Here is a 24,556-nt window from a genome sequence, read left to right on the forward strand (position 1 = left end):
AGGCAAGCCAACTCTGGGACAAGATATAATATTTGTAATCCAGCTGACAAAGGATTAATATCTGGTATGCATAAAGAACTTGGCTGGGCTCGGTGGCTCATGACTGTAATCCCAGCACTTTGGGAGGCCGAGCGGGGAGGATCACCTGAGTTCAGGAGTTTGAGACCAGCCTGGCCAACATGGTGAAACCCCTGTCTCTACTAAAAATGCAAAAATTAGCCAAGCTTGGTGGCATGTACCTGTCATCCCAGCTACTTGGGAGGCTGAGGCAGGAGAATTGCTTGAACCTGGGAGGCGGAGGTTGCAGTGAGCCAAGATTGTGCCACTGCACTCCAGCCTGGGTGACAGACAGAGATTCTGTCTCAAAGGAAAACACAAAACAAAACAAAATGAAACAAAAAACTCATACAAATCAATAAAAAAAACCCAACAGAAAAATGGACAAATATATGAATGGGCCCCTCACAGGAAGAGTAAATACAGATGTCCAATACACCTGTGACAAAGCAGAGCCCTTCAGAAGCGTTAAAATCCGGTAAGAGCCTATGTGATAGCTGCAGTGTTGACAAATATTCAAAAAGCTGTTGAGCAATCGCAACTCTTGTATACTGCTAGTGGGAAGCTTCATTTTGCCTTCTTTTTCTTTTCTTTCTTTTTTTTTTTTTATTATGCTTTAAGTTCTAGGGTACATGTACACAAAGTGCAGGTTTGTTACATATGTATACATGTGCCATGTTGGTGTGCTGCACCCATTAACTCGTCATTTACATTAGGTATATCTCCTAATGCTATCCCTCCCCCCTCCCCCCTCCCCACAATAGGCCCCGGTGTGTGATGTTCCCCTTCCTGTGTCCAAGTGATCTCATTGTTCAGTTCCCACCTATGAGTGAGAACATGCGGTGTTTGGTTTTCTGTTCTTCGATAGTTTGCTGAGAATAATGGTTTCCAGCTTCATCCATGTCCCTACAAAGGACACAAACTCATCCTTTTTTATGGATGCATAGTATTCCATGGTGTATATGTGCCACATTTTCTTAATCCAGTCTGTCACTGATGGACTTTTGGGTTGATTCCAAGTCTTTGCGATTGCGAATAGTGCTGCAATAAACATACGTGTGCGTGTGTCTTTATAGCAGCATGATTTATAATTCCTTTGGGTATATCCCCAGTAATGGGATGGCTGGATCAAATGGTATTTCTAGTTCTAGATCCTTGAGGAATCGCCACACTGTTTTCCACAATGGTTGAACTAGTTTACAGTCCCACCAACAGCATAAAAGTGTTCCTATTTCTCCGCATCCTCTCCAGCACGTGTTGTTTCCTGACTTTTTAATGATTGCCATTCTAACTGGTGTGAGATGGCATCTCACTGTGGCTTTGATTTGCATTTCTCTGATGGCGAGTGATGATGAGTATTTTTTCATGTGTCTGTTGGCTGTATGCATGTCTTCTTTTGAGAAGTGTCTGTTCATATCCTTTGCCCACTTTTCGATGGGGTTGTTTGTTTTTTTTCTTTTTCTAATAAAGCTGAAGAAAGTCATACCCTACAATCTGTCAGCTCTGGCTTGTGACCCTCTAGTGAGTGTTAACTTTAATTTAGTGAGTCACAATCAAAATATAAAAAACATGAAGGGCCAGGGGAGCTGACTCATGCCTGTCATTCAAGTGCTTTGGGAGGCTGAGGCAGAAGGGTTGTTTGAGCCCAGGAGTTAGGAGTTCGAGGATATAGTGAGCTATGATCAGGCCAGTGCACTCCAGCCTGGGTGACAGAGTGAGAATCCATCTTCAAAAAAAAAAAAAAAAAAAAAAAAGAAAAAAAAATTGAAAAGAACGAATGAAATAGAATGAAAGAGAACAGAATTTATCAGAGTGTATCTCACGTAGTAAGGATAAGTTTTTTTTTTTGGTAAAACTTTTGTTCTATTTATATACATATAAACATCCAGAGTACATTGTAAGATGTATTTCTTACTGTTGGTCTTGGTCAAAAAAGTTCGAAGGCCTCTGCTTAGAGAAAAGCTGGCGCGTGTATGCCAGGAGGCTTGTGGAGAGTATTAACAGTAGTGTGTTCAGTAATGGTGACACACTGGGAACACCCCTGATATGGTTTGGCGGTGTCCCCACCCAAAATCTTATCTTGAATTGTAATCCCTACATGTCAAGAGTGGGACTAGGTGGAGGTAATGGGATCATGGGGGTGGTTTCCCCCATGCTGTTCTAATGATGGTATGTGAATCTCATGAGATCTGTTTTTTTTGTTTTTTTTTTTTGAGATGGATGGAGTCTTGCCCTGTCACCAGGCTAGAGTGCAGTGGTGCAATCTTGGCTCACTGCAACCTCCACCTCCCAGGTTCAAGCGATTCTCATGACTCAGCCTCCTGAGTAGCTGGGACTACAGGCATGCGCCACAAAACCCAGTCAATTTTTGTATTTTTAGTAGAGATGGGCTTTCACTATGTTGGTCAGGATGGTCTTGATCTCTTGACCTCGTGATCTACCTGCCTCAGCCTCCCAAAGTGCTGAGATTACAGGCATGAGCCACCGCGCCTGGCCAATCTGGTGGTTTTATAAGAATCTGGCATTTCCCCTGCTTGCACTCACTCCATCCTGCTGCCCTGTGAAGAAGGTGCCTGCTTCTCCTTTGCCTTCTGCCATGATTGTAAGTTTCCTGAGGCCTCCCCCAGCAATGCAGAACTGTGGGTCGATTAAACCTCTTTCCTTTATAAATTACCCAGTCTTGGGTATTCCTTCATAGCAGTGTGGGAATGGACTATATACAACCCCCAGTGATTGTTGACAGGAGTCAGGATAAGTAAACTGTAGCACATTCCCATTAGCCACGTGGGAATAGCATGCAAATGAATGAATAGCTATGGCCAACCAACATGGGTATGAAACTTAATACTGAACAAAAAAATTGTTTTGGAATGCTTGATGTTTGATTCTACTTTTACAAACTTTAAAAAACATAAACTAAATGTATATTGTTAAGGATTACATTTATATATTATTAAGGGATGTGTTTTTAAAAAAAATTAAAAATCAATAGGACAGTAGAGACAAAATTCAGGAGAGTGGCTACAACTGCATTAGGAGGAAGAGGAACACAGGGTTAACTTTTTTGGTAACAGCTTCATTGAGATATAATTTACATACTGTTGACGGTGACTGTGAAACCTCTGTTCTTGTCTTCTTGGTTAAAATAATTTTAACAAGAGACACAGGCGTAGAGGAACAACAGAAAGCAATTTATTGCAAAAGAGAAAGAACACTCTGAAAGCTAAGTGTAGGCCAGGCGCGGTGGCTCAAGCCTGTAATCCCAGCACTTTGGGAGGCCGAGACGGGCGGATCACGAGGTCAGGAGATCGAGACCATCCTGGCTAACACAATGAAACCCCGTCTCTACTAAAAATACAAAAAAATTAGACAGGCGAGGTGGCGGGCGCCTGTAGTCCCAGCTACTCGGGAGGCTGAGGCAGGAGAATGGCGTAAACCCGGGAGGCGGAGCTTGCAGTGAGCCGAGATAGCGCCACTGCACTCCAGCCTGGGCGACAAAGCGAGACTCCGTCTCAAAAAAAAAAAAAAAAAAAAAAAAAAAAAAAAAAAAAGAAAGCTAAGTGTAAAAAGAAACAGCCGAAAGTAATTTAGTGCAAAGGTAAAACTCTGAAAGATACACTCTGAAAGGTACACTCTGAGAGATAAGTCAGCGTGGGCTGATCGAGAGTGAGTCAGCAAAGACTGGCTCTGAGGGGACTCCCTTTGTGAGAATCTTACCTGATCATTCACAGGGGGTGGGAAGAGGTGTGTTGCTAGTAAGCATGTTCTGGGTGGTCCTCTGGGTGCACGTGAGCAGTTGCTGTACACGCTTGTTCCTGCACTGCATGTCTCATGACCATCTTAAATCTCTACCCAGGGGTGTGTTTTTTCCTATTATAATGAGCAAAGGGTCATTCTGAGGACAAGCAAAGTTCAAATGCACATGCTCTCTACAGGGGAAAGTCCCCACTGGAGGTAGTTCTGCTTGGATGAGCTTGATTACAACGTGAGTGCTGAGGTTTTTTGTGTTGTTGGTGCGGTTGCTGTGTCCCAGTGAACGCGGTTACAGGGCTCATTGTGCTGTTGACAGGGTGGTTGCCATGTCCCAAGTATGTGGTCATCTCCTTGATTATCTGTCCTGCCTCAATACCATATAGTTTACTTACTAAATTGTATAATTCAATACCCTTTAGCATATTCACAGAGTTATGAAACTAATACCACAATCAACTTTAAAACCTTCTCATCCCCTAAAAGGAAACACTGAACCTGAGTCTCCTGGCCCTTCCATCCCTAAATAATCATTACAATCATGAATTTACTTTATGTCTCTGTGTGTTTTCCCATTCCTGACAGTTCATATAAATGGAATCATATCCTATATGGCTTTTGTGACCAGCTTCCTTCACTTATCATGTTTCCAAGCTTCCTCCATATTTTAGCATGTATCAGTACTTCCTTTTTATGGCTGAATCATATTACATCATACGACTATACCACATTTCGTTATCCATTCGTCAGTTGATGGACATTTGGGTGTGTCACCTTTTGGCAATTATGAATAATGCTGAGTATTAGTCAGGGTTATTAGTCAGGGTTCTTCAGAGAACCAGAACCAATAGGAGGTTATCTGTCCATCAAGATTTCTTACAAAAAATTAGCTCATGCAGCAGTCACAGAGGTTGAGAAGTCCCACCATTTGCTGTTTGCAGGCTAGGGACCCCGGAGACTCAGGAAAGCCAGTGGTATCATTCCGTCTGCATCAAAAGACCTGGGAACCCGGGGAGCCGATAGTGCAAACCCCAGTCTGAGGGCAGGAGAAGATGAGGTGAGCTGTCTCAACACAAGCAGTGAGGCAGACAAAAACAGGACGAATTCCTTATTCCTCTGCCTTTGTTCTATTCAAGCCCTCAACAGATCGATGCTTCCCACCTACGTAAGGGAGGGTCATCTGCTTTACCCATTCCACCAATTCAAATGCTGGTCTCATCTGGAAGCACCTCACAGACATGCCCAGAAATCACGCAGCATCTGGGCACCCCATGGCCCTGTCAGATTGACACATCAAATTACCCACCACTGTTATGAACTGTGTGGACATCTGTGGACAGGTTTTTGTGGGACAGGGCTTATTTAAGAAACTGGTTATTTCCTATTTCTTCAACTAAGTTTACTGATACCTGAGTGTTTTGTTATTATTTCTAGTGTTTTACACTTATGTTGCAAGTATTCTTCTATACGGATATAAGATTCAATAAAACCCTTTATTTATTTATTTATTTATTTATTTATTCTGAGACATAGTCTCGCTCTGTCACCCAGGCTGGAGGGCAGTGGCATGATCTCGGGTCACTGCAACCTCCGCCTTCCAGGTTCAAGCGATTCTCGTGCCTCAGCCTCCCAAGCAGCTGGGACTACAGGCACACGCCACCAGGCCCGGCTAATTTTTGTATTTCTAGTAGAGACGGGGTTTCACCATGTTGGCCAGGCTGGTCTCCAACTTCTGACCTCAAGTGATTCACCCACCTTGGCCTCCCAAAGTGCTGGGATTACAGGCATCAGCCACTGTGCCCGGCCAAAACCCATTAAAATTATATGTAGCCCAAGATATTCCTGGCATATACACAGAAAGATAACATTGCCTCTAGAAAGGGGAGCTGGGTTGCTGGAGGCTGGAGGTGGGGAGAATGGAGGCTTATCTTTCCTTTTATAGCCTTTTATACAATTAAACAAATATAGAGAGTGTATATGTGAACAAAAATGTAAGTATTCCAAGCTTCTGTAGGCCTAGAGCTCACCATCTGGCCAGGTGTGACCTGCCCTACCCCGTTCTCTGTCGGTAGAACTTTGACACCTTTCCTGCTCATCATAAACAGTAGGGACACAGCGAATTCTCAGTCCACCGGCCCTTGATTTGCAGCGTCTCCTTTCATATGGCTCCTGGACATAATTTCCTGACACTGTGAACCGCTTGGATTCGGTGAAAAGCCACAAGCGCCAGCATGAGTACAGTGATGTTGCTTCCCAACTCCACCCTGCACGATCTGGTTGGTCATTGTGCCCACCCTCCTGAGATCCCTTCAGCGGACCGCATGTGGAAGTCCTCCTGCCCAGGGAAACAGGGGTGTGATGTGGTTGCAAGGGGAGGGCAGGCATAGGATGAACTGAGATTGCCGGACTGGAGGTCCGCCCCTAAAAGGATGATGAGCAAGCCCAGGTGGGACCGGCCCAGAGGGCTCTGGACAATGGGGCAGGAGATAGTTAGCCAAGCCAACCCCACTGTCTCCCTCTAGAAGGAATACTTTGAAGATTGTCCCACTGCAACCCAGAGGAGAATGGAGTGGAGGTGCTGAGAGAGGCCGTCTCCACGGGAGCAAGACCGCGTGGGCTGAGGGAGTAGCTGGTCGTGCAGAGCTGCTGTGGCTCTCAAAGAGTTTTCCAGTTCTGGCTCCAGTCCATCTGCATCCCCACAGTAAAGCTCTTTGTTTGTTTGTTTATAGCCCGAAGAAAGTAATTTAATGGTCCTTGCCCCCATGCCCCGCAGTGAGGATGCTCAGCTCCACCCAGCCCCACCCACCCCTTCCTGTCCAGTTTGCTCAGGACCGGACAACTATATGCGGATGTCAGAAGAGATACTTATTTGGAGCTTGGGTAGCATAAGCATGCAGGTGCCTCAAAGAAGCAACCTCTACACACCCAGTCATGGGTTTTGTTTCCATTTGGTGGGGAATGAGTGTTTCTGAACTGTGGGTGAGAGGCAGAAAGCGGAGTGGTTTTCAAACTGCGGTCCTAGCAGCGTCACTCTGTTTCCAGGGTAGAGGAATGTGTCTCCAATGACATGATTTGTCTAGGGCCATGGGGTTTGAGGTTGGTGGAAATGTCCGCCTCTCCTAGCAACAATCATTCCCAATTTGGAGGCATGAGTCTCAGTCTCTCTGGGGCTCCTCTCTCCTTTTTGAAAATTTCCCCCATGGACTCTGTCTCTACATCCTGCCTTGCCCCCACAACCACTGGATCTTGCTTGTTCCACCTGAAACCTGGTGATTGTCAGCTGTGCCCCTGACCACACTGCCACTAAGTCCTTCTCAATCTAGATCCTGAGCTCTGATTCCTCTTCTCTCTGATTTTCATGCTCCCTTGCCTACTTGATATGTGCTCTGCCCCTATTTGAAGACGGAAAATTTCACATGAACCTTGATCTATGTTCTAAAATAGTTGTATATGGGCTGGGTCACGGGGAAAACGAAACTCAGAGCTAATTTAAGGCTGGACACAGAGTCAGCAACACACAAGACATCATCTTGAAGGAAGGATGGCTTTGGTAAGTCCCCAGAAAGGGTTTTAAAGCTTTGATCTGAGGAACAACCACCCTGTTAGTGGTGACTATGTGTGTTCTCCTTGTTGGTCTACAGCTCTGGCATGGAGGGCACATGGGCACACGCTGAGGTCTGGGGGTCTGGCTCTCTCAGACACCGTGGGAAGGAACCATGGCACTGGGTTATGAGCCCAGAGGGTCCCCAGCCTCAGCTGCTGCATGGGGTCTGGTTCTACTGAGGCCAAAGTTTGGGTTTATGCTTTTCCAAGCCCTCCTCTGGCCACACTCCCAGTGGCTCCGCTAAGCCTCCTGAAGGCAGGAATGGTGGGCTCAGGGAGAGCAGCCCTTGGTTCACCACACAGGCCACCTCCTCCATCACACCATCCTCAGTGGGTGGGATGAGCTGGGGAGGGAGGGTCCAGGGAAAGGGCTCCATCTGTGTGGGTGGTGATGGGGGCTGTCAGAAAGGGCTCTGTCTCCCTTGCCTCCAGGCAGGGCCAGTTCCTCTACGTTACCTCCTTCCCTCCAATCCCTTCTTAGGTTCCTTCTTCCTTCAGGCCCAATAGCAGCCACATTTCCTGAGTGCTCAGGGTCCAGATACCATGCTAAACACTTACTTAATCCACACCAGGTAGTTAATAAGCAATCCTATGAAGTAGGCATAATACTGCCAACTTCACAGATGGGGGGAATGATATTCTGGTAAGTATTAGAGAGGGTGCTGCCCAAAAGGCAGAGAGGGAATTTGAACTTATGAGGGTCTGACTCTAAAGCTTCAACTTAAAAAAGAAAGAACATATTTAATTTCAGGAGGAATATGTGAACACATTCACCTTATTTGAAAAACCAAAACTCTAGCCTGGGCAGCACAGTGAGATCCCATTTCTACAGAAAATATTAAAATTAGCCAGGGATAATGGTACATGCTTATAGTCCTAGCTACTTGGGAGGCTGAGGTGGGAGGATCGCTTGAGCTGGGAAGGTTGAGGCTTCCTGCAGTGAGCTGTGATAGTGCCGCTGCATTCTAGCCTGGGTGACAAAGTGAGATCACGTGTCAAAAAAAGGCAAAAGCCAAAACCAAAAATGATTAGTATAAAAGCTATTGTCCCCTTTGACCATCTTTCCCATCTGTACAGCCTTTCCCCTCGGTATAGCCTGGTGTATATTCTTTCAAATATTTTTCTATGTTTTTGCATACATATATGGCTACCTTACAAATATTGGTTTGTAGCTTTGGGGTTTGTTGTAGTTTTGAATTGCATTCCCTGAGGACATTTCAGTTAGGAAATGCTTGAATCTTTTCCTTTATTTACCAGCTATTGGAATAATATGGTGATTCTTTTCTGTCCTCCAAAGATGCCTACTGTGTTTAAAAAATATCCTTATGAACACATGGGTTTTAACGTATTTGATGTGTTTCAGTCTGTGTACAGTTATTATTATTATTATTTTTTTGATGCTCAAATTGTCCCTTATTTGGTCAAGTTGACTCTTGACCCCTCTAGTCAAAGGCTTTACTTTTGTTTTTTAATTTCAAGATTTTTGGGGGGGAATATGTGGTATTTGGTTACATAAATGAGTACTTTAGTGGTGATTTCTGAGATTTTGGTGTACCCATTATCTGACCAGTGTACTCTGTATCCAATGTGTAGTCTTTGTTTGTTTGTTTGTTTGTTTTTGAGATGGAGTCTCACTCTGTCGCCCAGGCTGGAGTGCAGTGGCATGATCTCTGGGTTCAAGCAATTCTCGTGCCTCAGCCTCCCAAGTAGGTGGGACTACAGGTGCCTGCCACTATACCCATCTAATTTTAGTATTTTTAGTAGAGATGGGGTTTCACCATGTTGGCCAGGCTGGTCTCAAACTTCTGACCTCAGGCAATCTGCCCACTTTGGCCTCTCAAAGTGCTGGGATTACAGGCGTGAGCCACCGCGCCCAGCCCCAGTGTGTAGTCTTTTATTCCTCACCCACTCCCACCCTTTTCCCTGAGTCCCCAAAGTCTCTTGTATGATTATTATGCCTTTGCGTCCTCATAGCTTAGCTCCCACTCATGAGTGAGAACATACGATGTTTGGTTTTCCATTCCTGAGTTCCAATTCCATCCAGGTTGCTTCAAATGAAAGGCTTTACTTTTAACTATAGCTCCCCACCAGATTCTGAGTTGACTGGCACTCTCGCCGCCCTCAGCAGCAGTTCAATTCCTTTGTGGCCTGGCTCAACTGAGTTAGGGGGAGGAGGGGTGCTGGCTGGCACCATAGCATACCGGAAACAGAACTCTTGTGGCAAGGGCTGTCTGCCATCTGCCATTCTGGGTGTGGCCAGGGCAACATTCCTCCCACCCATGCACCCTCCAGAGGGGCACTGCCCTACCACCAACTCCAACCACACCCTGCCATCCCTTGCTTTAATTTTAGCCTGAGCTCAGACTTCAGCTGCCCTGGGCTTGCCTAGGACATTCTGGGATGGTTAAAGGCATTAATGTTGGAAACTTTCAGCCCTACCCTTCATTCCTGCTCTTCTACTTACTAGGCAAGTTACCTAACCTTCCTGAGACTCCATGTGCTCATTGTCAAGTGGGGGTAATGATAGTTTTCACCCAAGAAGCAGTGTGTAATGTGGGTCAAGTGTCTGCCTGCCTCTGACATGCTGGGCGTTGCAAGTCAGAGCTCTAGAACTCGTAGGAATCACTTGGGCTCAGGCTCATGGCAGGTGGCCCTTAAAGAGGCATTTTAGGCTTCCTTGGGAATCATGCAGTCACTTGCTGACAAAAACATACTCTGTGCATAAAATGCACTCACATTCAGCCTGGGCACATCACTCCATCACACTCCTGTGCTGCACATTCATGAAAATCTCCCTTAAAGATACTCTCTTCATCTCCTCCTTGTCCCCTGAAGAGCACCTTTTCAGTCCTGCAACCCCAGTAAATGAAGGTGCTTCCTACACATGTGAGCAGTGCTCCTTCTCTCCTGTTTCCCGCAAGTGATGAGCAGAGGGAATCTGCAGGCTGGGCTGGGGCCCCTTGCAGGTCAGGCCCTAGAATGTTTCCTGCAGATGACTTACCTCTGCCTGTTTCTGGTTTTTCTGTTGCAGGCTAGACGAAGACGAACACTGAGACCTGGAGACCTGATTGAGATTTCTCGCTTTGGCTATGAGCACTGGGCCATCTACGTGGGACATGGCTATGTGGTCCATCTGGCTCCTCCCAGTAAGGATGGGTTCTCTTTTTAAGCACAAGGGTTGAGATCAAGAATGTGAAGAGATGCACAATTATGTGCTTGTCCTCACTTCAGGGTGTAGCAGAGTAGGCACTCAATACGTAATGCTGAATGAATTGTGCTTTTCCTGCTAGATGTAACAACTGCTATTCTTCTTTCGCAGTAAGTTGGTGGAGAGACTATTGACCTTTATTCCATTATAGAGTGGGGTTCAGTCTGACCAACTCATTGTGCTTGGTGAGCATCCCTCCATGGGATCTCCTATGCATTTGTTGTTCTGGAGGTACAAGCCAGGGTAAGAAGCAGTTACTTCCTTCACATAGCTTACAACTGAGCGCATCGTACAATGGAAGGAGCGCGTAGGCCTCCCAGCTCAACAGAACCAGTTTGGAATTGTGACTCCTCTGCTTACAGACTGTGTGCCTTGAGCATGCGGCTTCACATCACTAAGTTCAGCTGCCCCTTCTATAGAGCAGGGATGAGAATCCCTATGTCCCACCTCATGGAGGGATGAAATGAAGGAAGGTACAGGAAAGCACTGGTGCAGGGCCTGGCCAGGGGCTAAAGCAACCTCCCTTTCCATCTGAAGCATTGTGGCATCAAAGAAAATTCCAAAATACTGGAAACTACTCAAGTGCAAGACATCAGGGGATTGGTCAAGTAAAATAGATATACCTGCGTATAATGGAATGCTATGCAGCCATTAAAATAGTTGTACAGCAGGTGTATATATACACTTTATACACATCTATATATACACACATAGATGTATATATATTTACATATACAGATGCTCTGAGTTTCACTTTCCCTGTGACCCAGCCCAACTTTCTATGTGTATATGTACACATACAGATTTAACTCTTTTTTTTTTTTTTGAGACGGAGTCTCGCTCTGTCACCAGGCTAGAGTGCAGTGGCACAATCTCAGCTCACTGCAACCTCTGCCTCCCGGGTTCAAGTGATTCTCCTGCCTCAGCCTCCCGAGTAGCTGTGACTACAGGTGCCCGCCACCATGCCTAGCTAATTTTTTGTATTTTTAGTAGAGACGGGGTTTCACCATTTTGGCTAGGATAGTCTCAATCTCTTGACTTCATGATCCACCCACCTCAACCTCCCAAAGTGTTGGGATTACAGGCGTGAACCACCACGCCCGGCCCAGACTTAATTCTTATAGAGATTGTCATGATGAGTCAGTGACTGCTGACAAATATTTAAGACTCTTGAGAGAATACAGTGCATAACACGTATTATCAATATGAGTAATAGGAAGATATGTATATGTACGCATACAGACTTGGACTGGGTCACCAGGGAAGTGAAACTCAGAACATCTATATATGTAGATATATATGCAACTCTTTTCAAGAGTTGTAGAAATATTGATACTTATATATGTATATATGCACATCTATATCTATATATAGATGTGTATATTAATGAAATCAAATCAAGCTAGAGAAGTTTAAAAGGCTTGTTGCACATACAAAAGAACAGTTCTTGAATCCAGAGACTTTGAGCTAAAATGACAAGAAGCTTGGCTCACAGCAATTATAGCTCAGTTTACAAAGTTATGTAAATGAAGAAGTGCATTGTTTTCTGTCGTAATTGACTAGAGACTTACATCCTTTTAAGGGAGCAGTGCTGCATAAACTTACTTATTTGCATCTGAGTGGTGAAACTGTGAGGTCACGTTGACATGTGACTTTAAACAATTTGGATATGCCCTGGTTACTAGGTCCAATTACAGGCTATAATAGGCTATAGGTCTACTTTTTCCTCCACGTTTTTGGGTGAGAAAAGCCTGATTGTTGCATTCACAGACAAACATGTAGAGGGCTTAGAATAGTTGGGTAGTCCTAGTGTGAAAGGATTCTGTAAAGCCTGTTTAAGTTCAGTAAAGGTTTTCTCATGTTCTATTTACCATGGAAGAAGTTCCTCAGTGCTATTTTTGGTTAGTTAATAGAGTGGAAATGGCTGGGCACAGTGGTTCACGCCTATAATCTCAGCACTTTGGGAGACCGAGGTGGGTGAATCACTTGAGGTCAGGAGTTCAGGACCAGCCTGGCCAACATGGCAAAACCCCATCGCTACTAAAAAAAAATTCAAAATTTAGCTGGGTGTGGTGGTACATGCCTGTAGTCCCAGCTACTTGGGAGGCTGAGTCATGAGAATCACTTGAACCCGGGAGGCAGAGGTTTCAGGAAGCCAAGATTGCACCATTGCACTCCAGTCTGGGTGACAGAACGAGACTCTTGTCTCAAACAAAACAAAACAAAACAAAACAAGCCATCAGATCTCATGAGATTCACTTACTATCATTAGAACAGCATGAGGGAAACCGCCCCCATGATCCCATTACCTCTACCTGGTCCCGCCCTTGACATGTGGGGATTACAATTCAAGATGAGATTTTGGATAGGGACACAGCCAAACTATATCAGGCATGTTCCCAGTGTGTCACTATACTGAACAGTCTACTGTTAATACTCTCCACAAGCCTTCTGGCATACACAAAAAAAAGAGTGGAGAGGCCACTAAAGAATAATTTGGGTTCTAGGACTTGCAATATCCTGCAAGCCTGAGGAATCCTCTGAGTTGTCTTTCAGTTACAGGTCAAGGAAAATTTGGATATTACTTATTCTTTCTGGGCACAGAAATATTCCTTTTTTAGATAAATTATGACCTAGATAATGAACCATCTCTTATGAAAGTTGAAGCTTATCTTGAGAGGTCTTATACCCCTTATAAGCTAGTTGTTATAAGAGTTATGTTGAGTAAATTTCTGAGTCCTCTTTAGATGAGGAACACAGAAACAAATCTGCATTTCTGGGAAACATACTGCATTTCTGGGAAACATACTGCATTTCTGGGAAATTTCAGGGGTTTTAAATTTTTATGTAAAACTTGTGAAAAGTATAAGGGAGCCTCAATAATACTATCCAAGTATACTGTTGACTTCTCCAAGTAAAATTAAAAAAATATTGACTTTCTCTGTCTATTGGGCTGCTAAAGAAAGCAGAGCATAAGTCCACAATGTTGACATGAGGATAGCTTAAGTTTTATTTATGGTTACAGCTAGCATTTTGGGGAAATCAGAAGAATTTTAAGTTTTTCGTTACATGGTAATGAGTGGTCTAGGACTATTCAAACTATGGCCTCCATTTTAGTTTCTCTTTAAGTGTGTGCATGTGTTTAGTTTTTAAAAAATCAGACTTATTTAAGAATAATTTACAAATAGTAAAATTTATCCTTTTTAGTATGCAATTCTATGAGTTTTGACAAATGCATATGACTATGTAACCATCACCATAATCTAGCTATAAAATAATTCCCTAATTTTCTCTGTTCAGCTGAACCCATGGTTGGAGTGGCCCCAAAAGTGGTGTCAGGGGAGTTTCTTCAGGGGACTGCCCCCAAAAATCCTGAGATGGGGCCAGTTTGGATTCCAAAGAAAGAAGCACTAAATGCCAGGCTGATCAGTCCAAAGCATTTATTAGGCGAACTTATATGCAGAGGGCTGAAGGGTCCTCTAATTGGACAGCAAGACAGTAGATGTTCTTCCCAGGAATGTCCAGAACAAGGGGGCTGGGTTATGAGGTTCACATGAGGGTTTAAAGAATTTGGTTCAAAGCTGGGGCTAGTTTCTACGTGCTTAGCAACACATTTGCTCTTTCAGTGTTTCATGCAACAACCTAAACAACTTTATCCGTGCCAGGGAATGAATGTTAAAGGCTCCAGCTTGGGTTCAAGCCTGCAGAGGGCAACACGCAGCTAGTCGGGTCACAGAGTGTCAAGGCATTCTGTGTTAGTCAGGACAAAGAAAGTGGGGGAAAACTGGGGAACACTACACCTCATCCTGTGAAAATTCTCCCATGCCCCTTTGTTGTCAACCCCCATATATATGCTCACACCTCCAGTTCCTGGCAAGCTATGATCTTTTCTCTGTCCCTGTGGTTTTGCTTTTTCCAGAATGTCATATAACTGAAACCATACAGAATGTAGCCTTTTGTGTCCAGTTACTTTAACTTAATGCATTTAAGATTGATGTATGTTGTAGCATGTGTTAGTACTTTGTTCCTTTTTCTTGCTGAATAGTATTCCATTGTATGGATATACCACCATTTATTTATTCATTCACCAGCTGAATGACATTTGGGTGATTTTCAGTTTTTGACAATAATCATTAGAGCCACTATAAATGTTCCCATGCATGTTTTTTTTTGTAAGTCTGAACACAGATTTTTATTTCTTCTGGATATATACCTAGGAGTGGGATTGTAGGGTCATATGGTAAGTGAATATTTAGTTTAATAAGAAACTGGCAAACTGTTGTCCAAAGTACCTCACCAGCAATACAGGAAAGGGTGCTATCTATTGGGGAGAAGGAAGAACCGCATCCCAGAACTGAGAGACTGAGGGGCAGGAATAGGAGAGTGAGAGGAAGAGGGGGAAGAGAGGGGCATGGGGGAGACTGACAGGTGGAAATAGGGGGTGAGATGTTGGAAGACTAGGGGCAGAGATAGGAAAACTATGGGGCAGAAAACAGAATCTTAGAAGCCAAGAAGGCAAGACATTGGGTTAGGGGAGATAAAGGGGTAGAGATGGAGGAGACAGTGTATTTTTCTCATGAAAATGAATAAATTATTGGTGACATATTTTTATACCTGTATTAATCTTGTTTCCTCCAGCTCCCCTTCTTTTTAGGATCTGCAGTCCGTCCAGGCAAGACTGGGTCTGACTCGTCTGTTTCTCTCCTTGGCAGAGGGTCTTTCTGGCCCCCATTCCTGCTCCTGTAGCTGGAGTGAGCTGGGACCAAGACATTTGTTTAAATGTCATTTTGAAAAGAAAAGAAAAATCAGTAAAGGAAAGTGTGAATACACACCTAAGTTTAGAAACTAGTCGTTAGATAAACTGGCTGTTCAGAAACTGACATTACAACAGGCTTTCTTTAAGCTGGGCTGCTTCTAGCAGGGTCCATTGTAGACCCCTGGGTCCATCGGGCCCTCCCTGAGGGTTCTGGGTGCTGTCACTTTGCCTCTGTTTCATTTCAGCTTCCCAGGAGGCTGGGGTCCCCTTTAGAGGCCAATTGGAGAGTTTAAAGCTGGAGGGCATGGACATCCCCTGGCCTAGTTCCTCTAATTTGAAAATGATGACACCAGGGTCCCAAGATGAGAAGGGCTTTTTCTGAAGACACACAGTAAGAGAGCCAGGGCCAGAATCTGGGGGCCCTGGATTCCCGGGACAGGCTTCCGTCTTGTTCAGCTGTTTCCTTTCCTATTGTTTCAAAATGCCACCCTCACCTACTGGAGCTCCCACAGCACCGTCTCGGGGCAATGGAGTGACATTTTCTTTTCTCTGCCTTTTTGGAGACAAGATGTCACTCTGCTGCCCAGGCTGCAGCGTAGTGGCACAATCACAGCTCACTGCAGCCTGTAATTTCTGCGCTAAAGCAATCCTCCAGCCTCGCCTCTGGAGTAGCTAGAATTACAGGTATGTGCTGCCACGACCAGCTCATTTTTTAATTTTTATTTTTAGAGACAGGAGTTTTAGTACATGGTGCAGGCTGGTCTCCAACTCCTGGCCTCAAGTGTTCCTCCGGCCTTGGCCTTCCAAAGCACTGAGATTACAGGCACCCAGCCTGGAGTGACTTTTTCTAAGCCACAAGCTAGTGAGAGGCAGTTGGGACTATGGCCTGGGGCTCTTTTGCCTCCTCTGTTTGCCCTGTACCACTCTGCCTTGACTGTTGACTCTTTCAGGTATATCTAAACTCACATGGTCCTTTAGAGCTCAGGTTATTTACTTTAGAAATGAGGAAACCAGAGCCTAGGGACCCATGGTGACTTCTCCCAAGTCACCCAGGCTTGGGTCTTCCCTGTTTTCAAGTTTAAGGCCAGGCAGGATGGACAGGTCCTTCCACAGCTCCTCCTTCTCGATGGTGCTCGGGGCACCGAGCTGGCTCGGAGCACTGCTGGCTCCACCGAAGTTGGAGCCAGCCCTGAGCCCCCCAGGCCCTGCCCAGGACTGAACTCACTGTTTGCACAGGTGAAATTGCTGGAGCTGGTGCGGCCAGTGTCCTGTCTGCCCTGACCAACAAAGCCATAGTGAAGAAGGAACTGCTGTCTGACGTGGCTGGGAGAGACAACTACAGGGTCAATAACAAACACGATGACAAATACAGGCCACTGCCTTGCAACAAAATCGTCAAGCGGGCAGAGGAGTTGGTGGGGCAGGAGTTGCCTTATTCGCTGACCAGTGACAACTGCGAGCACTTCGTGAACCATCTGCGCTATGGGGTCTCCCGCAGTGACCAGGTGCATCTTCAGACTGTGTCCCCTTCCCAGGAGCCAGGCCACTCCCTCAGCTGCCAGAGGCTGGGTCCCTGCTGGGGCCAGGGCGGGATGGAAATAGACATGAGCGAGACAAAATAGCAGATATGAAACCCCTGCCCTTGAGGGTGTCACATTTGGGGTGGGGACAAGGGTGGGGGGATATGCAAGTTGGCAATGTAGACCAGTGCAGTGGGTTGGGGGGGTGGCCACAAAAGGGAGTCACAGCCTGAAACAGCCCTCCACAGCCCTAGAGGCAGGCTTTATGATTCCCACTTTACAGATGGGGAAACTGAGGCTCACCATGCTTAAGTAACTTGTCCAAATTCATTGAACTCCTAGTTATTGAGTCTCTAGTCCATGTCAGCCATGGTGAAGAGGGGGAGTTAAAACTACATGTGTTCTCTCCAAGGGCCCAGATCAAGGAAGGCTTTGTAGAAGAGGTAACAGCCGAGCCCAGCCTGATTTAATTATGTTGATTAATCTGAAAGAAAATGAGCTGGAGATTACCAGGGAATGGGAGCAATAAGGGCTATAGGCAGAGGGAACAGCGTGAGCCAGGAAGGGGAAAAGCCCAGGTCATACTGGGCAATTTTTTTCTGTAAAGGGCCAGATAGTAAATATCTTAGATTTTGTGGGCCAGGTGGTGTCTGTCTTATTACCCTGCTGCCGTAGCTTTGCAGCACAAAAGCAGCCACAGACAACATATAAACGAACAGGCAAGGCTGTCTTCCAATAAGTGTATTATTTATTTTTTACAAAAATAGTTCACAGGTTGGATTTGACCCAGGGGCCATAGTTGGCCAACGTTTGGATACAGGGTCTCACAAACTTTTTTTTTTAAATACAGGGTCTCACTCTGTCACCCAAGCTGCAGTACATCACGTAGAGTTCGATCACGGCTCACTGCAGCCTCGACCTCCCGGGCTCAAGCAATCCTCCCACCTCAGTCTCCTGAGTGGCTGGGACGACAGGAATGTGCCACCATGCCTGGCTAATTTTTGTATTTTTCTGTAGAGATGAGGTTTTGCCATGTCATCCAGGCTGGTCTCGAACTCCTGGGCTCAAGCAATCCGCTTGACTCGGCCTCCCTTGGGATTACATGAGTGAGCCACCACACCCAGTCCAAGACAACTTAAAAAAGCACATATCCTTTCATACATTCTTAGATGACATCAAACACTTAAAAAAATCATAAATGTAAAACATTTGTAAAGGAAAGGATGGATTTTGGTATATTGCATATTACATATTTGTGTACGTATTTTCTTCACAATCTTGGAGTTGCACATTTAGCTCATTCAGTTAGGAAAAAATGTCTTCCGTGTAAACAGTCAAGCCAGGTGTTATTTTCAAACCAATCAGCCTAATCAGGCTTATTTTGACATTCAGAAAAAAACTGACAATTTTTCAATTCAAATGAATGTATTAATGCACAGTTCCATGACAACCATCTCACTTTAGAATTCTCATTCTAAAGTAGCAGACAGATGAGGCAGGAGCCTCGACGTGGTTGCACATTCCTTTCTGAAGCCCTCCCTGTTTAGGAGCAATGCATTCTTGAATCCTCCCTTACTGGTGTCTAGGAGTGTCTACACCTTAGCCTGTGCACCATAGATTCAGGGCACGGAAGGATTTAGCTCTTAGGAGAAGGAGAGGTGATAAAAAGGGGAGATGGGCAAGGAAAATCCACAACTTCTGGAAACAAGTGCCCCAGGAGAGAGGCCAGGCTATTAACTGAGAGCGTGCCAGGCCATGCTGGGCACGGGGGCATGGTGGGATATGCTCTGGAACTCAGTGGGAACCCTGCTGACAGGGTCTCCCCTCGGTTGAGCTGAGGAGGGTGGACCTATCTTTGGATGGGAGGGGTGTCGGAAAGGGATTGGGGATGGGCTGCCTTATCATGCATCTAAAAGCTCTTCTATAGGCCGTGCGGAAGCCACGAAATCAATCTGGAAGACCCCAGTTTTAGGAAGTGGTTGGCCCTCTGCTGTGCTTCTGAGGGGTCAGAACTCAAGCCGATGGGGAAGACTCAAGGGAGGCAGTTTTCTCTGATTTAGTTTGTCCCTTGTCCTTGAGCCTCTCTTGTTGAACTTCATCTGCTGCAGGTCACCCATTAACTTGCCTTTCTTTCTTCCTCTCCCTCCTTCCTCCTCATCTGACTCTGCGTGTCTGGAAGGACCCTCCTCTGTCTGTCTCTAGCTCTCGCTCTGTAAGAAAGTGGACTTGTGAGAACTGCAGGACTCTTGGCACACAACGCCATGCAGCCCCTGCTCTAATAGATGACCGAGCTCTAGCACTGCTTCTAGCAAAATAAGGCTGTGCCCGTAGGATGGCCCCAGCCCCACGATAAATGCCTGCCTAAGAAAGCCGTCTGCTGCCAGGAGAATTTACCGTTTGTTCTAACCAACACCGGACAGAGACGCTGGCCCTTTCTTAGAGTGTTTATTAAAAAGGACTTGTAATTATGAATCCTTCCTCTGTCCCTTTGAAACATAGATACAGTCATCTCTTGGTATCCATGGGTGGGGGAGGGATTGATTCCAGGATCCCCTGAGGACACCAAAATCCATGCATGCTCAAGTCCCTTGTATAAAATGGTGTGATATTTGCATATAACCTGTGCACATCCTCTCATGTACTTATTTTATTTTAGAGACAGCATCTCACTCTGTCACCCAGGCTGGAGTGCAGAGGTGCTCCACTGAAATGTGACCTCAGCCTATTGCAGCCTCGACCTTCCTGGGCTCAGGGGATCCTCCCACCTCAGCCTCCTGAGTAGATGGGACTACAGGCACACGCCACCACACCCGGCTAATTTTTGTATTTCTTTTTCGTAGCAATGGGGTTTCACCACATTGCCCAGACTGGTCTCAAACTCCTGGGCTCAAGTGATCCACCTGCCTTGGCCTCTCAAACTGCTTAGGATTACAGGCATGAGCCACTCATAATTACTCATAATACTCAGTGCTAAATGCTATGTAAATAGCTATACTGTATTTTTAAAATGTGTATTATTTTTTATTGTTCTTTAAAAAAATTTTTTTTTTTTTTTTTGAGACGGAGTCTCGCTCTGTCGCCCAGGCTGGAGTGCAGTGGCCGGATCTCAGCTCACTGCAAGCTCCGCCTCCCGGGTTTACGCCATTCTCCTGCCTTAGCCTCCCGAGTAGCTGGGACCACAGGCGCCCGCCACCTCGCCCGGCTAGTTTTTTGTATTTTTTAGTAGAGATGGGGTTTCACCGTGCTAGCCAGGATGGTCTCGATCTCCTGACCTCGTGATCCACCTGTCTCGGCCTCCCAAAGTGCTGGGATTACAGGCTTGAGCTACCGCGCCCGGCCACGTGAGTTCTTTACTCTGTCCATCCTCAGTCTCCTCTGGAAAGTGGGAATTAGAATCACTACCTCCTAGGGTTGTCAGGCAGATTAAAAAAATACTGGGCCTGGGCCGGGCGCGGTGGCTCACGCCTGTAATCCCAGCACTTTGGGAGGCCGAGGTGGGCGGATCACGAGGTCAGGAGATCGAGACCATCCTGGCTAACACGGTGAAACCCCGTCTCTACTAAAAATACAAAAAACTAGCCGGGCGTGGTGGCAGCGCCTGTAGTCCCAGCTACTCGGGAGGCTGAGGCAGGAGAATGGCGTGAACCCGGGAGGCGGAGCTTGCAGTGAGCTGAGATCGCGCCACTGCACTCCAGCCTGGGCGACAGAGCGAGACTCCGTCTCAAAAAAAAAAAAAAAAAAAAAAAAATACTGGGCCTGGAGAGTTCCCAGCACAGTGCTGATATCTAGAAAGCAGCCATTCTCACAGTCTTCACCCCTACCCCCCACCCCATGTTGTTTCCCCCAGTCGCTCCAGCGCTGGTCTCTCAGAGACAGTGGCGCAGGCAGGGGAGGACCCACAGGATCGCAGCAGGCTGTCTTAGCTAGCTCCCAAAAGCTGTGCCAAGCACACCGACCCTCAGGGGTCAGCCTCACATCTCTACGGTTTTTTCAGCGTATCCTCTTCCTTCTGCAGAACCATTTCCTGTCAGCACATAAGTGAGGCAATCTTACTTATTAAAGCACACCCTCCGTGCTCCTCACGGTCCAGCATTCATTCAGCAGATGAATTATGAGTGTCGACTCTGTGCCTGGCAGTGGGATCAGCACCTGGGACATTGAGACCAATCCAGGCGAGGTCCCTGCCCTCAAACCTTGGGTAGTGAGAGTTCCCAGGGGTGATTTCCCAATTTTACATCTGCCTTAAGGGCCCCAGTCGGCCAGCCCTGACCTAGAACATCTGGGCACTGCCCCTCTGTCCTTGCCACAGCCACACTCTGGGGGTTTATTATGCTTTTTGCATAATAAATTATTATTATTTAAATTAAATTAAATAATTAAATATTATTATTTAAATTATTAAATCATTTAAAATTAAAATTATTTCAAAATTTTTAAATAAAAATTAAATTAAAAATTATTTAAATTATTTAAATTATTATTTAAATTATTATTATTATTTTTTAAGACAGGGACTCACTCTGTCACCCAAGCTGGAATGCAGTGGTGTAATCTTGGTTCACTGCAACCTCTGCCTCCTGGGTTCAAGTGATCTTCCTGCCTCAGCCTCCTGAGTAACTGGGACTACAGGTGTGCACCATCACTCTCAGCTTTTTTTTTTTTTTTTGTATTTTTTGTAGAGATGGGGTCTCACCATGTTGCCTAGGCTGGTCTGGAACTCCTGGGCTCAAGCGATCGGCCCATCTCGGCCTTCCAAGGTGTTTGGATTGCAGGTGTGAGCCATGGCGCCCGGCCTATTATGCTTTTAATACCCACAGGGTGTATCTGGTTTTCCTTCTTTGACTCTGTGTATATCACACCTATGGCTTTGTTCTTCCATTCATTCTGTGCCCACCAGACATCTCCACTCCTCTTTCCTGGGTGGCCTGACCTCTTGGCATCCCCTCTCCCAGCCAATATTTGTTCCCTCTGTGATTCAAATGAAGAGGACTGGGCCAGATGAGTCTTTCCTGAGCCGTAGTTTCCTGGTGTATGTATCGTGGTCCTGCCCTGATGCTGAGTGTGCTCTGCCTTCTCTTCCGCTGCAGGTCACTGATGTAGTCACGACAGCAAGTGTGGCAGCAGGCGTGCTGGCTGCTGCAGGCCTTGTGGGGTTGCTGCTGGCCAGAAGCAAGCGGGAAAGGCAATAAATCCAAGAAATTGTCCCAACAACAACCAATTCTTATGGAGGAATATTATCTAGCCAGCAGGAGTGGAGTTTGGCTTACTGATTTTACTGTTTTGTGTTCATGAATCTTTATTTTAATGGAGTTAAAAGCATAGGAAAATTTATTTGGAAATGCAGCTTAGTATGAATTCTATTAAAGACATCATTGGGCTCTGCTATGGACTGAATGCTTGTGTTCCTCTCACACCCCAAATTCATATGTTGAACTCTAACCCATCTGTGGGAGGGTATTGGAGGTGGGGTCACTGGGAGGTAATTAGGTTGTGAGGGTAGAGCCTCTAGGATGGAATTAGTGTTCTTATGTGAAAAGGAAGAGTCCAGACCGGGCACAGTGGCTCATGCCTGTAATCCCAGAACTTTGGGAGGCCAAGGCGGGAGGATCACCTGAGGTCAGGAGTTCAAGACCAGCCTGGGCAACATAGTGAAACCCCATCTCTACTAAAAATACAAAAATTAGCCAGGTGTGGAGGCAGGTGCCAGTAATCCCAGCTACTTGGGAGGCTAAGGTATGAGAATTGCTTTAACCCGGGAGGCAGAGGTTGCAGTGAGCCAGGATCATGCCATTGTACTCCAGCCTGGGTGACAGAATGAGACTCTATCTCAGAAAAAAAAAAAAAAAAAAGAAAAGGAAGAGACCAGAGCTCACACTCTCTCCACCACGTGAGGACCTAGTGAGAAGGTGACTGCAAGCCAGGAAGATTCTCCAGGTGCTCTCAGCATAACTGTCACCCTGACAAGTGGCTGCCCTGAACACTTCCTCCCTCCCTCCACCGCCCCAGGGAAGCACAGGTCTCCCCCTGGAGGATGCTTCTGGGGTGCATCCGCCATCTTTGGTTTCACCAATTTCTTCACAGAAAGTGAGAGAATGGGGGGCTGAGCAGCTCCTGACCTTTCTGCCCACAGCTTCAAGCTTGCACTGAGTGATGCTGCTCCAAGGCCTGAGCCTGCAAAATCTGCAGTGGGCAGACAGGAGCTATCCTGGGACATCAAGCAAGGCAGCGGGTGAGACTGCCCGTGCAAGTCTCATCAGAGAACATTCCAGTGGCCTGACCCAAAGAACTGACTTTTGGGTCAAATTGACTTGAAGGGAATCCAGAACCTTCGCTTAGTGACTGTGTGACCTTGGGTCACTGGCTTAGACTCTGAGTCTAGTTTCCCTTTCTGTCCACACAGTATTAAAACTGCTCACCTCCCGGGAACTATGGAGAGCACGTAGCCTGAGGACGTGGCTAGTGATTTTGACTTCAGAGTGTGTAAACACAGAACAGCTGTTGTGGTCAATTTGGGCACGTTGGCCAAAACAGAGATGGCAGGAGAAGCTGTGTTTAATATCCCTTTCTTTGATGAGCTGGAGCCAGAGCCCAGGGCCCTATCCCTGGTCCTTGTCCTTCCACATTGCACTTTCATGACGGCTTCCTTCTTCTCCTATGTCTTGAGTGCCAAGGGTCAGGGCTCTGCAGGAGGGGCCAGGTCCAACCATGGGACTTCCTGATGGTTTGAGGAGATCTTTGCAGGAACTAAGACCCTCCCTACTCATGTCTTAAATTAGTTTCTCTTACCCCAAAATGAGACTTTAAGCCACCCAGGAAAGAGGATAATAGGGCAGGCAGCACCGGGAGCTCCCCTGCTCTTCCTGCTCCTCCTATGTCCTGGTTGTCTCAGATCCCAACCACCTTCAGAGCACTTTCTGGTGGATGCACATAAGCAAAACATTTCATTGTCCATGAGGCAGGAGGGCAGCACTAGGGCCTCTCTGTGTCCTGCCAGCTGTCCCGTCACTCCTGGCTGGGGAGAGGGATGCTGTCTTCGAGAGTGACACAAACAACAAAGGACAATCCAGTCCTACCACACACAGCCCAGGATTCCTGTTTCTCCAGCACCAATCAGTTTCTTAAAAATTTCTTGAGCTGAAAAACAGCTTGTGGAAGGAATATATGCATGCTCTCTTCAGCCACTTTTATTTATTTATTTATTTTTTGAGACAGGGTCTCTCTCTGTTGTCCAGGCTGGAGTGCCGTGGTGCGATCTTGGCTCACTGCAACCTCCGTCACTGGGTACAAGTAATTCTTGCATCTCAACCTCCTGAGTAGCTGGGACTACAGGCACCTGCCACCATGCCTGGCTAATTTTTGTGTTTTTAGTAGAGATGGGGTTTTGCCATGTTGGTCAGGGTGGTCTCGAACTCCTGACCTCAGGTGATCCACCCGCCTTGGCCTCCCAAAGTGCTGATATTACAAGTGTGAGCCACCGCACCTGGCCTTCAGCTACTTTTAATCTTAGCAAAAAGATTTGCTGAGACCAAGGACTGTCCAGAGGTGGTACAACCATTTAATGAACTTATGAAAAAAATGAAGTATGCTTTTGTTACATATATATGTATAATATATATAAAATATGTATTATATATGAGTGTGTGTGTGTGTGTATATATATAT

General features: G+C 46.0%; 1 protein-coding gene across 1 annotated transcript; it reads left to right on the top strand.

The window, feature by feature from the left end:
* The first annotated feature begins 7,228 nt into the window (after window positions 1-7,228).
* Window positions 7,229-22,277, top strand: PLAAT2 (phospholipase A and acyltransferase 2). The gene is made up of 4 exons (XM_001118366.5): window positions 7,229-7,357; window positions 10,442-10,556; window positions 16,611-16,879; window positions 21,982-22,277. Exons 1-4 carry the CDS (start codon window positions 7,349-7,351, stop codon window positions 22,081-22,083), a joined length of 495 nt encoding a protein of 164 aa, XP_001118366.4. The 5' UTR covers window positions 7,229-7,348; the 3' UTR covers window positions 22,084-22,277.
* Window positions 22,278-24,556: the final 2,279 nt, after the last annotated feature.

This window comes from Macaca mulatta, chromosome 14 (assembly GCF_049350105.2).
Source record: "Macaca mulatta isolate MMU2019108-1 chromosome 14, T2T-MMU8v2.0, whole genome shotgun sequence".
NCBI lineage: Eukaryota > Metazoa > Chordata > Mammalia > Primates > Cercopithecidae > Macaca > Macaca mulatta.

Coding starts and splice junctions, on each gene's coding strand:
- PLAAT2 (XM_001118366.5), top strand. Junction 10,557..16,610: donor GGTCCATCTGGCTCCTCCCA/GTAAGGATGGGT, acceptor CTGTTTGCACAG/GTGAAATTGCTGGAGCTGGT. Junction 16,880..21,981: donor GGGTCTCCCGCAGTGACCAG/GTGCATCTTCAG, acceptor CTTCCGCTGCAG/GTCACTGATGTAGTCACGAC.